The sequence below is a fragment of the Gymnodraco acuticeps genome, unplaced genomic scaffold (assembly GCF_902827175.1).
Source record: "Gymnodraco acuticeps unplaced genomic scaffold, fGymAcu1.1, whole genome shotgun sequence".
Lineage (NCBI taxonomy): Eukaryota > Metazoa > Chordata > Actinopteri > Perciformes > Bathydraconidae > Gymnodraco > Gymnodraco acuticeps.
The window spans coordinates 2,372,170-2,388,688 of NW_022991705.1; the positions used below are offsets into that span (position 1 = coordinate 2,372,170).

The 16,519-nt window shown below is 44.2% G+C and overlaps 1 protein-coding gene across 1 annotated transcript in view; it reads right to left on the reverse strand.

Annotated features, from left to right (window-relative positions):
- Nucleotides 1-11,056: 11,056 nt before the first annotated feature.
- The window catches only part of tshz3b (teashirt zinc finger homeobox 3b), a 46,820-nt gene continuing 41,357 nt past the window's right edge, over nt 11,057-16,519 (reverse strand). Inside the window, exon 3 of the mRNA XM_034198888.1 lies at nt 11,057-16,306. Within this exon, the coding sequence (XP_034054779.1) occupies nt 12,699-16,306 (3,608 nt within the window). The 3' untranslated portion in view covers nt 11,057-12,698. The remainder of the gene's footprint in view (nt 16,307-16,519) is intronic.

The window sequence follows — 16,519 nt, forward strand, 5'->3', positions numbered from 1 at the left end:
CAGTCTCTTGGCTCACTTCCCACCATCTTCTTAAGGAATCTAGCCCAAGAACCAGCCCAGACAGAATTTACATATGCCATCGCTATGATCTGAGACATCCGTGGTTGTACAAATGAATAACTCTTAACCAAAGCAAGACATTAGCGAATGAAGGCCTCAGTAATGTTACCAAGAAGATTTGCTCTGGTGAATTAATGACTGAGAGACTTGAAGACAGAGAATCAAAGAACTTCCTTCTGGTCTCTTACAACGTTTCTTTGATGTTTCACATCCAAATGAGTTCAATTGAGTGCAAATGCGTATGCTATGTTCATACATGGAAAAATTCAAGGGTTATTTTCTTGCTATTTTGTCCACAACCAAAATGGTGGTGGCGCCTGGTTGTTAATTACTTGTAAATAGGATTTAGGCTTTGATGTCCTTTACCTTTTACTTCTAGAAAAACTGAAATGGCTGCTGTTTTTGTAGCCTGTATCAACAAACTTGTGCAATTGAAGTTGGAGAAATCCTTGACCACAAAGTATATCTGTGTCGTACTTGTAATTATCACCATGGGGATTACACTTTTTTTGTTTTCAAATTGACAGCTTGTTTTTATGTAATGTGGGGTATGATTAGATGCAGCAAAGTTGTCCATATTTCCATATGATTAGTGTTTGACATCAGTGTGTCCCAATAAATATCTCGGAGATGCAGCGTTAGGATATGTTTCACTCATACTCTTGTCTGGTTATGTTGGACTGTATTGCATGAGGTTGTTCGAGTTCATGGCTAGATCCCCAGAACTTTAGAGGAATAATGGTTTTAAGTAACAAGGCAAAAAACATGCAGTAAAAAGTGTCTGAAAATCAATCTTAATGGTTTCAGGTCAGTGAGTAGAATGGTTGAGTCCGACAGTGCAAGCAGACATTTGTTAGGAAGCCCTCTTTGAGTTGAAACCCCAGTCAATCAATAAGTAAACATGGTAGTTGAAGCTTTATATATCTTTATTGTTTTGCTGTCACAATATTAATTTTCACCATACAAGTGTGTTTGATTACAGGGCTGTTGTGATCTTGGCTGTAAAACTATTCTAACAAATGCACTTTGATAGCACCTGGCTTGTGAGTAACCATGTTAAACTGTATATACAATACACAAGCTCTAAACATGCACTTTCTGAGTAGGCTTAATTTTGACTGATGGAATTCTTAATTAAAAGAGACTGTTTCGAATGTGTTTATGTCAGTAAGGCAGGACAGGAAATTGATTGGCTTTACAGTTAAACTTTTTTTAAATACCTACTAGGTCTTAATTTCCGAACTTTGAAAGACTCATGCTCATTATCAGTTTCATGGTTGCATTTTTTTATACCAAAACCTCTATACATGGTGTTTCGTAGCCCCACTACCGAAAAAGCCCAGTATGATCTTATTGGTCGGTGTTTCCACGTCTTCTTTATGTGCACTCTTGGCATTTCGGCATCCAAGGAATGACTGTAGCATTGCTGTGACATCACAACCTTACAGAAGTCCTGACGGCTCGTTAAAAGGCTCGGTTTCTGAATACGAGCTGTGTGCATTTCTCCCAGGATTAAGGTTTTATTACTTTCAAGCTATTTACATCTCAAGAACTGCTTGACTATAATTTAAAAATAATGAAAGATCCCGCCTTTTTAGAACAGGACCACTTAACTCATATTGCTGCTTTTAAAAGGCAAACAAATAAATCATTCTGACGTTTGGCACAGCAGTGCTTTGAGCTTAATGCTAATATTGGCATGCTCATAATATGCTTACACTGACATGGCTAAAAAGTTGATGTTTATCATGATTGCTATTTTAGTTTAGGGTATCGACAGTTTTGTAGGTATTATTTGGTCATCAACCAAAGTATTGGAGAGATGTGAAATGTTGATATTTACCAAAAATGAAGAGACAATGGACAACCAAATATATTATAATTTATACTGGGATATAAAAGTCTAATGATTGAAAGCAAAATCTCATATGTCAGGAAATCATTGCTTCTTCTGAAAAAAATCTGTAATTGCTGGTGTTTTCCTTTTCAGGATTAGGCCATTTTAGCCAAACATGACCATAACCCTAACCCTAACCCTGCTTCCTGGGGGGATCACCCAATAAGTGCCATTGGTTTGCATTACATATTACCAATAAGATAACACTATGATGTGTGAGTCACCTGCCTTGACTGTCAATGGGTTGCAATGTGTGTGACTGACTATGTTTCCAAGTGAAAGAAAAAACAGCGGAGAGAGGAAATGGGAACCGAAAAAGAAATCAGGAGGAAGTGAGATGGACAGGGAGCTCTCCCGGTGCGTTTTTGTGTAAGGAGTGTGTTTGCTTGTACCCCGGCTTTATTTGTGTTATGCTGTGTGATTCCATTGTGAGCAGTAGATCCACTGAGCTTGTATTCCCACCCTCCCACCAGCCCCCACTGCTTTAGATAAAGCTATCTGGATCTGCAGCACACCTTCCTCAAATGCATGTGAGCGGCTTACTGTTGTGGAGGCTCTCTGTATGTTCCTGGGGGATTCTGACGGTTGCATTGTGTGGGCGACAATGAGGGTGGGGTATGTTGGAACATAGCACCATCTACGAAAACTGCTATTAAGATGTTAATGTTCACTGGCAGAGCTGGCTTCAGGCAGTGCAGTCCTTTTGCGTCTCAGAAGGCCTACTGCCCATTATACAACAAGCATTCAACAGAATAGGGCATCATGTGCAAGCTGTTGATAATGTTTGTGTTTCATTTGATTCTATGTAATAAAACAGTCTACAGTAGTGGTTTTGTGAGGTTGCAGTTTGGCACAGCAGCTATTTTAAGCTAATGACAATACAACCATAATGATTGTTGGTTAAGTAGTTTCAATGATCACCTTGTAAATCATTTTGGTTTGGCATGTTAAGATCTGGTCATTTGGTAATCTGCTGATAGTGGCAGAGGAAAATCATTTGACCACCAAACTCAATGCCATTCATCCTCTGTGTACCATGGGTATCTGTACACAATGACTTGTCAATTCATATCAAAGTTGTTATATTGACATTTCCATGAGAGAAAAAGTGGGGGACCACTGACAAGCCTAGAACCATGCTGCTTGCATGACTAAAAAGCAAGAGGTGTCCTCCTTCGTTGATTGTTTTGTCAGATCAATGGATATCTATTGACCATAGAATACAAATAATTTAGTTGCAAATCATCATATGAAAAGCTTCCACAAGTCAATGCTTTGTCATGTTAAGCTAGCGTAGCTGTATCGACTTGTTGTTTATTAAAATTAATGTTCCACCAATAAACCAATAAATACAATGAATGAACCGATAATGACCATGACTAAAGTGCATTATTCATATACTAATAATGTACATTTGTGTTATAATCGGCTGAAGGCACTGTATAATCGTACTTTCATCACACTCATAATGTTCATAATGTTTTATAACAAACATCACAAGACATTATAGATGACTTTATATTTACTTATAAGGTCAAGTTATAATACTGCAATAGTAAGGCCCTGAGTGTATTATAACTAGTTGTAATATATTGTAATCTGATAATTACAATCACTCACCTATACATTAAAATCACTGTTAAAATGCATTCTAATGGGAATACAAATTAATCAAAGTGGTTGATGGTGATTTAAGTAAAGTATCAAAATTCCTTAGGTATAGGCAGATTCTTCTTCTTATAATTTGCATTAGTAAGGGGAAAAAGTTACATCTGAAAATCAGTCAATGACCGGAAATATAAAGAAAAATATAAAAGTCTTTACAAAATGCTTTATAATGGGTTTTCTATTGTAACGAATTAGGAATATTTACGAGTGTATCGACAAGTCATATAAAGTATCAATTGTTTCAGCTTGACACACAGGCTTGTAACTGTGAATGATGTACAGTAAAGTTTAAATTAAGTCTGTTTATTTTTGATTGTTTGTTTTAGCCTTTAATTTATTGCTGAATTTTTAAAAGTTGAAATATTGGTTCTCTATGAGATAAAGCATTTTCAAATTTGAATGATAATGAGTTCTCCCTGTTTTATTCACAGTAGCCTAGGTAACAACAAGAACGATATTATATAAACGTAGTTGATAACCTTAGCTTAATAATGTTCTTCTACAATTATGAAAAAGTACTTTTTTTAAAAATGTTTTGTTTTTGTTGTTGTAACCTATAGTTTATTTCTAAATCTAAAAATGGTTTTTACCTTTTTGATTATGAATAATACAAATTGAAACCCAATGAATGAAAACGATTACTTTGCACTTATTTCTTATTATTGAAAACGTTTTTAGGTGGTACTGAATGATGGCATTTCAAGAGTTAGTATATCAAAAAAAACGTTAAATGTTGTCGGAATAATGTATCATTTATTTTACTTCACTGACTGTAACCTAAAGGGTTAATGCAGGTAATGATTGCATAGTAAGTGCAATAATGTGAATATGTTTCCCTGTGTAGGTCTGTGTGTGTGCTCATCCCCGTGATGGTACCCATTGTCTCCCTCATGCTAGTTTTGAACCTTATTAGGCCTTCCCCTCTGCTCGCAGGATGTGAAGGCAGTGAGAGAGAAAAGGGCTTTCTTACACTTCAATTTCACGCATATTTTCTTTGAGGCTAATGAGAGCCTTAAATATGGTGCCAGACTTCAGGCTGCGCTGTTGAAGGCTGACATTTTCACACACTGTGGCACCTTGTCACTGTGGATGAAGTCCTTCTACCTGGCTGTTGTGTGTGTGTGTGTGTGTGTGTGTGTGTGTGTGTGTGTGTGTGTGTGTGTGTGTGGTGTGTGTGTGTGTGTGTGTGTGTGTGTGTGTGTGTGTGTGTGTGTGTGTGTGTGTGTGTGTGTGTGTGTGTGTGTGTTGTGTGTGTGTGTGTGTGTGTGTGTGTGTGTGTGTGTGTGTGTGTGGTGTGGGTGTTGTGTGTGTGTGTGTGTGTGTGTGTGTGTGTGTGTGTGTGTGTGTGTGTGTGTGTGTGTGTGTGTGTGTGTGTGTGTGTGTGTGTGTGTGTGTGTGTCCGTACATGTGAAGAAAATAAGATTTGGTACCCTGGTCTGTACAATTCAGAGTTGTGTGTTTTGTGCAGGTGTGTGTACTTTGCCATGAAAGTGTTTTTTTGTTCCAGCAAGGCTTATTAAGTGGCACTGCAGAGCAGGAAGGTAGCGTATGTGTTTTGTGTATATTTCTTTAACCAATTAAGCCCCGAGCCTGTTTTTCAGGCCTCAAGCTCGAAAATGACCGGTACCGGGGGCATGGGGCTTAACTGGTTAATACACTTGTGTGTCTGCGCAAGCAGATTTGTGTGTTTGTTGATGACATACAGTGCATGTGCTCTTTTATTAAAACATTTTTTCCAGCTGATAAAGTGGTGCAGTGATGAGGTATTTTGGTAGGCCAACTCGAAAGTTACCATTAGCATTTTTGAAATATTTAAAGGGCCCATGTCATGGCCATTTCTACTGATCATAATTCCATTGTTGAGGTCTACTAAAATATATTTTTACTGTGCAATTTTCCAAACTCACATCGGTTTCTGTGTATTCACCGGTATTCACTCTCGGTCCAGTTGCTCCAACGGCTTGTTGGAGCTCCCCTGGCTTAATAGCGGGCGCCGATCCCCATCACCTCTGCTTTGAGTGTTTGGGGCCTGACCACGCCGTGGACGGCGTGAAGCCTTCTCCGTCCTGCACTGCCTGCCGGGTGCTACCACGGCTGAGACGCCAACACCGGTGGGATCATTTCCAGACCCACTACGTCTCACGGCGTGGTGATGAGACGGATGACCAGGCTGAGCTCGATATGGTGGAGATTGGGGACCAGGATATGGCCGAGGCGGTGCCATTCACGTTCGCCATTCCAGCGGGGCGGATGGCTCCGTTTGCCGGGGTGGAGGATGATGAGGACTTCTCGTTGTCGGGCACTTCCGGGTCCGGCGTCCATGGAAGTCCACCGCACAGGTCTGTCCGCCAGGACTTCCCCCTGGTGATGACCATGGCGGCGGAGCGTGTAGGGCTACCGCTCCCCCCACCACTGCCACCGAAACCGGTGAGCCGCCTCTGCCAGGGGTTCTACGCCCTTCATTTCGCCCCTGTTGCCGGATATCTGGAGGAAGAAAATGCGCAGCTTAGCCGTATGCTGCCGCTGGCTCTTCCTCAAAGAGGAGAACGCAGCGTCATGGTGAGAAGGAGGGGAAGGCGCCGGTTTAGAACACCCATGGCTCCCGCTGCTCCTCGGCTGGTCCCGCGGAACCGGCTCAATACCGGCACCTGCGGGGACAGGCTGCGCGATCCCGACAGGCCTCTGCTCCGGCTCCGCGCCGAAGAGAGAGCTTCGGGGTGGGGTGGGCCATCCTCCTGGAAATGAAGGGCTGTGGGAGAAAGCGTCCCAGCGGCGAGAGCTGTGTGCCTCACCACCCAAGACGCGAGGGCGAGTTCTTCCGCCTCCTCCCACTGTAAAGTCATGAAAAGTGACGTGTGTGACGAATGCATTGAATAAAAACAATTGCATTTATCCCAGAGTAAGAGTAATTTCTCTCCACAATTCCACATTTCCCCATAATGTCTCGTTGAATTCGGCAAGATCCGTTTCATACGATGTTAACTGGGCACCCATTATGAGACACAGTTCCCCACTCACCGGCCCCGTTGTAACTCCAGTAAAAGAGGCAGCCGGTGGGCATGTGAGTGAGATAAACCGCAGGAAGTGCTGTCAAAGCACTATGCGGGGGCCGGAACATTATGGCCGGCGTGTTGTCGGGAAACACACCTCGCCTAGTGTGATAGCTCCGATTAATGCATTTCACCGTCAGTGTGGCCACGGCATTATGACGGAGCGCCGGGTGGATGGACAGGACACTGAGACTGGGTTACTCACTCCAGTGCTGCAGCGTCCCTCCTCCATTCAAGGGCATAAGAGAGGCAAATCTATCATCCCAGGAGGAGATAGGTTTCCTTTCAACAGAGAAAACAGGCTGTGTCTGTTGTGCACTCTCAGGAAAAAGGGGGATTTACTCCATGTACTTTCTGGTTTCCAAGAAGACAGGAGAATTCAGACCCATTCTGGATCTTCGCATCCTGAATCAGCACATTGTCTGCAAAAAGTTCCATATGTTAACCATAAAACAATTACTGGAAGTGGTGCAGCCGGGCGATTGGTTCACAAACCATCGACCTGAGGGACGTTTACTTTCATGTCAAAATTGCTCCAAAGCACGGAAGGTATTTGCATTTTGCCTTCCAGGGGATAGCCTACGAGTACAACTACCGTTCGGCTATTCCCTATCCCCACGCACGTTCAGCAAATGTGTGAACCACAGCGCTTCAGCCGCTTCGCAACCATGGCATGAAGGTTTTATTTTATCTCAATGACCTCATGGCCAGGTCCAGGGAATGGGCAATGTTCCACACAGCCCAATTGATCCTACACCTAACCAAGTTGGGATTTGCGGTCAATTGGAAGAAGAGCAGTCCCATACCTCACCAGCAGGTGGGGTATCTGGGGATTTTGCTCAATGCAGCCCCCATCAAGAGCGAGGGGTACGCCCCCATCGAGAGCGAGGTGTACGCCCCATCGAGAAGGAGGGCAGGCTACGTGCCACTCTGTCAGAGGACAGACGTGCTGCGAGGAAGGGAGTCTAGAGCCTCTGTCCGGTACATTGGGCTCTATTATATCCTGGCTATAGCTACTGGTGGACAAGGGGCTTGCTCATGCCACAGTCAATGTGTATGCAGCAGCCATCTCGTCCTGTCATGCGGGATTTTGCAGCAGACCAGTCTTTAGCCAACCGCTTATGAAGGGTTTTTTGCAGGGGATCAGGATACAGCGCCCAGTGGTGCGTGTCTCCACTCCGCAATGGGAACTGCCATTGGTGCTCAAGGCTTTGGTTACAGAACCGTTGAGCCACTGGAGCTCTCCTCCCTGTAGGCACTATCATTGAGAGAGAGAAGCAAAAGGAAACAGAGTATGCAAACTGACCGCTCTATCGGTGCACCCGAGTTGCCTTCTGGTTCGTGGTGACCGTAGCATCAGGGCGACACTCAGACCTAACCCCTTCTCTGTTCCCAAGAACCTAAGGAGTTCTTCCAGGTCGAGGGTTATACAGCTAGACGGCTTTAGTCGTCCACCTATACACGGCAGCGTCTTGGTCTACACCTTCATAAGGTAAGTATCTCTTTGACATGTCTGGCGAAAGGAGGAGGGCTGTGGGTCAGTAAGCTGTATCTGACCCAGAGTCCTGCATCGGGTACCCGACGGGTGACCCGCAAAAAAGGTGATTCGCGGGTGGTATTTTTTCAAACGCTTTTTTCCTGGTTCGGTTCTGGGTAAAACAAAGATGATGCGGGTCGGGTCGCGGGTGTTGCATAATAAATATATTAAAATAATAATAAATTAGTTTAATGTTTAAAATCCTCAGACCTCTCCCCCGCGGGACCGCACATAATCATAACCTCTGCAGCGCATCAATCTGCTGCTGAGCGCGCCACATTCGAAATGGCTGAGGTGAAGCTCTCTAGCGGAGAATACAGCATTTTCAATAACACTTCCTCAAGAGCGAAATCCAACGTCTGGGAGGCTTTTTGTGTCATCCTAGATGGAGAAAATAACCAACATCCCACGCTTTCTGAGACAAATATGAAACTGCGTGTGTTAATAATTGCACGTTTTCACTGCTCATAGGCTATGCGGGTTCGGGTCGGGTTGCGGATCTTGTGCCGACGGGTCGGGTCGGGTTGCGGAACTAATTGGCAATATGTGCGGGTAGCGGGGCGGGTTCGGTATTGCACGTCGCGGGTGCGGGGCGGGAGCGGGTCTTGAAAATCAGACCCGTGCAGGACTCTGATCTGACCCCCTTGGACATAATGCACGTACGTTGTCCCATGCTCCTTAGGGACCTGGGAAGCATGGTGCGCAGTGTGTAGTCACTTGCGCTGGCACCTGCAGGGTGGAGCAATGGGCTTATTCAGACCAATTAGGCTCTACCCAGCCAAGTAAGCTGCGGCCCCGACTTCTCCACGGTCTCAAAGGCCGGTCAGGGGCAGTGTGGTGGGTCGATGTTGTGGGACGACAGGGCGTTTATCCATCGGGGCTCCACCCACTGTACCCATAGAGTCCAGTAGAGGGCGGAGCCTGTGTGATATAGAACGATGGGTTACGTATTGGAACCCTAGTTCTATATGCACAGGCGGAGCCCTCTACCTAGGGGCCCTGTCTTTCCTATGCCGCTCGCTGAAGAGAGTGTAGGATGACAGTCAGGAGGCGTAGCCGCCTTATATACTGTGAGCTGCGCGCGCATTCAGGTAGGTTCGCCCTGATTGGCCAGCTACGTTTATACAACTTCAGTGTGTGAACGCTCGCGTATCATTGATGAGAGTAGTACCCATAGAGTCCAGTAGAGGGTGGAGCCTGTGCTTATAGAACTAGAGTTACAATACGCAACCCACCGTTTTGTTTGCAGAATAATCTCCACATATTAACACCAATTTTATGATTTTTGAAGAGTTGAACATTGAGAAATTATAACTGCAAGACTTCACCGCTAAGCTAAAGGTGGCTAATGTTTGACATGATGGTGTTTAGTGTTCTCATTTAGCCACCAGCTCTTTTATAACACAAGATGCTTTGGACATTCACCAGTGTGGTATTCACTGAATAGTTTAATGTCATAGAACTAAACCTGAAAAATCTCTTTTAGTCAAGCACAGTACCTAAGTTTAAAATAGTGTTACTTGTACTTGGCTTGTGTATTTTTACATTACAATACATGCTTCTTCTCCACTACATGGGAAGCAAATGTTAATAACTGACTTTATTAATTATTTACTCCACTACTTTTATTTTTTTGATTTAGTTACTAGTCACTTTGCAGAATTAGTTTATTAATACTATATATACATGTATTATTTTACTCTTACTACTTTTATGTTTTGATACTCAAACTTTACATTTACTTAAGTAAGATTTTGAATACAGGACTTTTACTTTTAACTGAGTATTTTCACATCGTAGTATTGCTTCTTTTACTTAAGTAAATATTCTAAAGACACCACCCCGGTTCTTAACCCTATACCTTGTGTGTGGCATTTCACCAAAAACACATTAAAAAACCCAATGACTTCAAGACGAGAGAACAGGAAGTGGTAAAATGTTCACTCATTTCTGGGTTTATAGATTAATTCCTGCACCTCTCTATACATACCTCTATGTTCCCATCCTCCTCTCCATGCTGAACATGTACCGATTCTCATAGATCTTCAGAAATAAGTCAGCTCTAATAGATATTTTCTTCATGTAAACCTTAACTCCTCGCTCCATCTGCTTTATCTTCTGTATATCCTACTGTTGTGCAGCACATATCAAATAGATAGTGATACAGCTCCGGACAGGGAAAATTATGAATAAATAAACACTTGAAAGGACCAGCTCATCTTGTCAGCATTGTTGTCATCTCACCAATGAAGCCTAAACAAATATGTCTTCCAGGTGTCTTACCTCGCTGGGAGTAGTCACAAAATGGACGTTGGAGGTAATTATAGAGCTTGAGATACGGATGGGAAAATGTGTGTGTGTGTGTGTGTGTGTCGATATGCTGTGTGGTAAGACAGAGAAGGTGTGTATGAAGCTGCATGTTTTGGGTTATTTGACTGCTCCACTGCCCCCTTATAATGAAAACAAGCTTTTATCACATGTTTACTGTTTCTGAGGCTTTTTGTTGCAGGATTAGTCTTATATACAGTACATGCCTTAGTGTAAGCTACTAGGACAACAGAAGTGGCTACTGGGTAAACCCAACAATGATGGTGTCAGTTTGCATGTCTGGATGTGTGTGTGTGTGTGTGTGTGCGTGTGTGTGTGTGAGTGTGAGTGTGAGAGTGTTTGTGTGCGTGCAACTGTGTGTGTGTTTGTCTCCCCCGCTGCTGCCACTCACTGTAAACTAGCATGCAGCTCGTCACAGACAGACGTTGACACACTCCCAGTCTAATGTGCTCATTAGAGACTGCACAGCACACACATAATTGATAGCCACGACACACACGATGCATACACACATTATTGCAAAAAACAGTTTCCTTTTTTTAATGCTGCAGTAGAAAACAAGGTTATATGAAGTCATATAATGGGGGTTCATTGTCAAGAACAACAACAACAACAGAAAAGGAAATGAAAAAAGACTAACGGCACAGAATGCATTACAGTATCTGTGCTGTTTACATGCCGATATTTTACACATAAGGATTCTTTTTTTTATTTCTCTACCCTGGCAGCTGTCAGTTACTTCAGCAAATTAACTGCCAGAAAATGTAGCAGATCTTGTCACTCAAGAGGTTAGTGTAACCATGGTTACCTTTCATATCCCAAAAATATAAAGCTGCAGTGTGGAATCATGGCAGAGTAATTAGACAGAACAAAAAGATAGGACCAATCGAAAAAGGCATTCAACGATATGAAACAACCAAGAGTGCTTATAAATAACAGTTTACATGTGAAATATCTTTATAAAGTAACATCTTTTTGTACAACCTTTTAATATCTTTTAAGTGTTCATACAGTGGCACATGTAGTAGTGTCTGGTAAAGAGAGTCTTTAACCCTTTGAGCACGAGTTGGGAATAAAAAGATTCACCTGTTGTCATCCTTTTGCTACCTATCTTTTTTTTCGTATCCTTTTGATTAAATAACACATTTATAAAACTATTGTGCAAAACAATTTTATTCATGTCTTCATATACTGTGCACCAGCAGATAGTCATAATCCTTTTAAATTAAAAAATATAGAAATTATGCATAATTTAGACAGGAATTACTTAATGTTTTTATATACATATTGTACACAGACCTGAATTAATATAGGTCCCTGATCGACCAAAGTAAAACACTTATTTTTTTCCTTTGCATTTTTACCACATAGCTACATATTGTGTCAAATCCTGCAAACATACCTCAAACAAATATTAATCCCAGGATGAAAACCTTGCATTGAATAGAGTATCCCCTTGTTGCTAGGATTAGACACTGTATATCCTGGAAACACATCTATTTCTCACAATAGCTTCAATAATTCACAATATCAAATCTTGAGTCAATAGCGTTTGGATCTTAGGTGAAGAAGTGCTTTGACGTACTCAGAGGGTTAAATTTAAAATGCTGACTCCAGCACAAAAAAGAAAAAAAACAAACAGAGTAAAACAAAAGAAAAATAAATCATGGAAAGTGCACCAGATTTAGTTATAAAACGTTTAACTAAACTGTTTCATTTATGCATGCAGCTTATCACATCCCAGTGATGTCAAAATATAAAGGAACTTAATTCCATGTACACAAGTTTCACATCACTTCATTTTAGAATCTCTTGTTTTAAACCTTCATATACTGTATCTTCTCAATGACAGAAGCCCCCATCTACACATTTAGAAAAAAAGTCATTTTTCCTGTCAAAGGAGATCACTAAAATCAAGTGTCTTAGGTCAGAGTGAGTCTACCTCACACAGCAACTAAAGAAAAAGAAACAACTGCTACAACACAAAATGTAAAACTATGTGCCAAAACTCAAAACAGTAGTTGAATGGCATCTTTGTGCAGTTCCGTCACGTTAATAATCCTTTCTTTAGTTTTCAGAAATGTCTGTGAAAGTCTTAAGAGAGACAGCAAGACAGAGTGAGCCGTTAAAAAGAACGCAGCATTGTCCCCAGCCAGTGCTACTGTTTCTCCAGCTCACACACATACATGAGATGGTCCTCAGGGGACTTCCCATGAGTCTTGCTCAGGTGAAGCTTGACTGCGTGCTTGCTCGCAAAAGTCCGGTTGCAGAGCTTGCACTGGAACATAGCGGCAATCTCATCGTCTTCTGGGGAGGGTGACGGGGATTCAGTCGAGGTGGTTAAAGAAGAGGGCAGGGAGATGGGTAAGGAAGAAGCTAGGGATGTGGGTAGAGAGGAGGCTAAAGGGTGGCTGGATGGGTGAAGATTAGCAAGCAGTTTTTCAGATAGTCCTTTGGTGTGGCGTTGTTGATGATGTTGCTGCGAAATCTGACTGAGAAGCTCCCCAGAAAGCTTGGCCAGGTCTCGCAGACGGAAACCCAAGTGGGATTCCAAGTGGCTGACGTAGGTGGATGGCGAACGGATCTGAGAGGCGCAGTCGCTGCAGAAGAATACTGGGTGACCGGAATCCAAGTTTTTCAAGAACTTGGTGCCACCGGTTCTCCTCAGCTGGTACTTGACGTTAGCCAACCAGTGGGATATTGTGGTCATTGAGAGGCCTGTGAAACGGGAGATGTGCATTCTCTCCTGCGGGCTAAGGTCCGACATCACATACTTGCCGTCGCTTGTTTGTCTCAGACTGGCGGCAAACTGGGCTTGTAGGATGAGGAGATGTTGAGGGTTCCAGTTGGACTGTCGGCCTTTGCGTTTCTGGGCTGGTGACACATCATCCATATCCTCTTGTGTCATACCTTCAATGTCGGAGCGCTCAGACAGGCTGGTAGGGGTGGAGGACTTGGAGACGGACTGACTTTCTGTCAGGTTCCTCAACATGTCAGAGATATCTGACAGTGCGTTTTCTCTCAAAGGGGAGCTGGACATAAAGGAAGCTACTGCAGCAGAGGCTTTGGTCATAGTTACAGTGGAGGATGGAGAAATTGAGGACGGGGTGGTGGTGGAAGAGAGAGCTGTTGAACCCAGAGAACCACTACTGCCATTTTTGTCAGCATGTTTACCTTTGGTGAGATCAATAGGTTGGTCGCTGTTGACATGTTGCTGGTAGAAGTATCGGTCTAAGCGGTCATTACCCGACTTTTTGGTCTGTGCTGGTGGGGTGGAAGATGCCACCGCTGCTTTCTCTGCCAGGCTGTTGCTCATCTTGAACAGCATGCTCATGGGGTCAAGGGAGGGCAGGGCGGGCTTAGAGGCCTTCCCCAGGTGGGCGTTCATTACTGACTGCAGTGCGCTGAGAGGGTTGACAAATGGCTGTTCTGGAGGTGGATGGTCTGTGATGATAGCTGTACTTCCTAACAGGGAGGCAGGCAGGGGGGATGTCATAGCAGTGGACTCCACTCCATTCTCCGCTGTTTCTTTTATGGATGTATCTCCGTTTGAATCTCTGTGATTGGCTCCGCTTCCATCACCGACTACTTTTTCTGCTTCACTTGTATTCTCTGGAGTTGTACAGGCTCCTGCTCTGTTTTCTTTGGGTGACTCTCCTCGGGCTGAGTCCCCTGCCTCGCTGTTGCACGGTGAAGGTGTGGTACGTCTCAGAGGTGATGCCCTCACAGCACTGCTGGGCTCTCTCATTTTCTCCTCTACCTTGGCCACTTTCTCTGTCACTTTCTTGACCAGTTCCTCCATAGCATGGAAGTTGTTTTTTGGCAGCAGGGAGTTCTGGCTCCTGTGATGGGAGATTAGAGGCTGGTTTTTACCGGTATGAGAAAAAGTATCTCCCCCAGGGAACATGTATCTAAGGGCAGAGCTCTTTCCAGTGTTGCCAAGCGAGAGCTTCATTATGTTTGGGAGCTGGTAAGCAGCATGGATACTGGGATATCCACCCCAGCTCGGAGCACCATTCTGGGCTTTGTTGATGGCTGATGTCACTGTGTTCTCCAAGGACTTGAGGATGTCAAAACCCCCTTTTGGACTTTCATCAAGATCTTCCTCGGTCAGATAAGAGTATTTTGAATTAACGTCAAACTTCTCTTCAGCCTCATCCTCACCTCCTGCCTTCCTCTCCTTGAGACTACCATTGTTCATGATGGACTCTTTTGTGCATTCCTCCTCCTTCTCCTCTTTTTTTATCTCCACAACCATGGCAGTGGGGGAGATGCTGGTTGGAGGAGGCACCGGGGCAGGTGGAGGGGAGAAGGTTGTGGCAGCCAGGGGAACAGACTGGAACTTTTCTTCTGTTAAAATGGGTGTGGGGGTTGGGATGGACATTTCTAAAATGGGTTTGCCTTTCTTAATAGCAGAGTTGGTGACTTTAATAAAGTGTCCGGTTACCATCATGTGAGCAGTAAGCTCTTGTAGTGTGTCATGAGAGCTGCCACACTCCATGCATTTGAGGATCTGTGACTTCCTAGATTCAAACTGCCAGGCATAGCTGGCACCGTTCTGGTGTCCATAGCGGTTGTTAGGTGTGATGTAAGGATTGGTGACCTTCTGGTGTATGTCATGAGAGTCGTTGTGTGAGTTGGGCTTAGGTGTGGTGCCTCCATTAGAGTCTGGTGAGCTAGGGATGTCTAGGTCCATAGGGACTCTCTTTCTAGCCGAGGAGATAATCTTAGCTGCCACTGGTGTAACAGGCTCTTTCAGAGGCACTTTCTGGTAGTGTTTCGTCTTGATCATGTGGACGCTTAGGTCCTGCAGGGATTCGAAGGAGTGCCCACAGTACATGCACTTGAGGACTTTCTGTGCATCCTCCTTCCCTTCCATCTCTAGCAATGACCGCTTTCTTGGTTTCGACCACCGTTTAGCACCGTCACCATCCGTTTCGTGGTTATCGTCGCGGTAGTGTCCTGTCTCATTCATGTGCACCGTGAGCCCCACTAGTGTGTCGTAGGCCGCACTGCAGTCCTTACAGTGGAACTTGCTGGCACCAGTGAATATGGAGCCATACAGCTTGGAGCTCTGCCGGTACAGCTGGACGGTACTAAATAGGTTGTGCTCCGTAGATGCTGCAGATACAGCCACTGTGGGGTGTTGAACCATGCCTATTCTGTTGTGGTGGTTCTGTGATGCCTGCTGGAGGGTCTTAGCCATAGCTGTCTGGTGCCAGTCGTAGCCTCCACTTCCACAGCTACTGCTACTGCTGCTGCTGCTGTTGCTGCTGTGACTGCGAGGGGGTTTCTCTGGAGGGGGCTGGCTCAGGTTTAGATTCAGTGTGGACCAATAGGAGTTGGTCAGGAAGGAGGTGTAAATGGCCTTCATCTTCTCCAGGCTGTCAGCCACGGACCCTGTTGTCGCTAATATGGCCTCATCTCCAGTTACTGTTGCAGCAGCAGTGGCAGCAGCCATCATGACAGAGGGGGAGGACAGGGAAAGGGCATTCGGGTCTTTAGAGAGGAGCATATCATCCTCATTTTTAAGTGACGATATCTCGAAATCAGACAATCTGTCACTGGATTCGCTCAGGTGAGACTCGCTGTCCAGCTCTTGCCCAGAAAAGTCAGCTGCATTGGGGGAGTCATGGAAGCCAGTGGATCCCGGCCTCTCCTGACATAGGAACTTAGCGGCAGGCTCCTCCCCTTCCTGTGCTGAGTCATCTCCTTCAAGGTCCTCATCCAACAGGGCTGCTTCCTTCTCATCTTCTGGGACGTATGCTGCTCAGACAGAGACAAGAAAAAACAGAGAGAGAGATGTGTTAGAACCACACTGACAGCATATCTAACAAAGGAGATTCTCAACTCTGTATTACTTTTTCTTCAACAAGCAGGGAACTGATATAATCACAAGATACTGACATTCACTCTTTCTCCAGAGGAAACACAGCAATCATCCAATGGCATTCACAGACACAAGTATTTCCTATCATA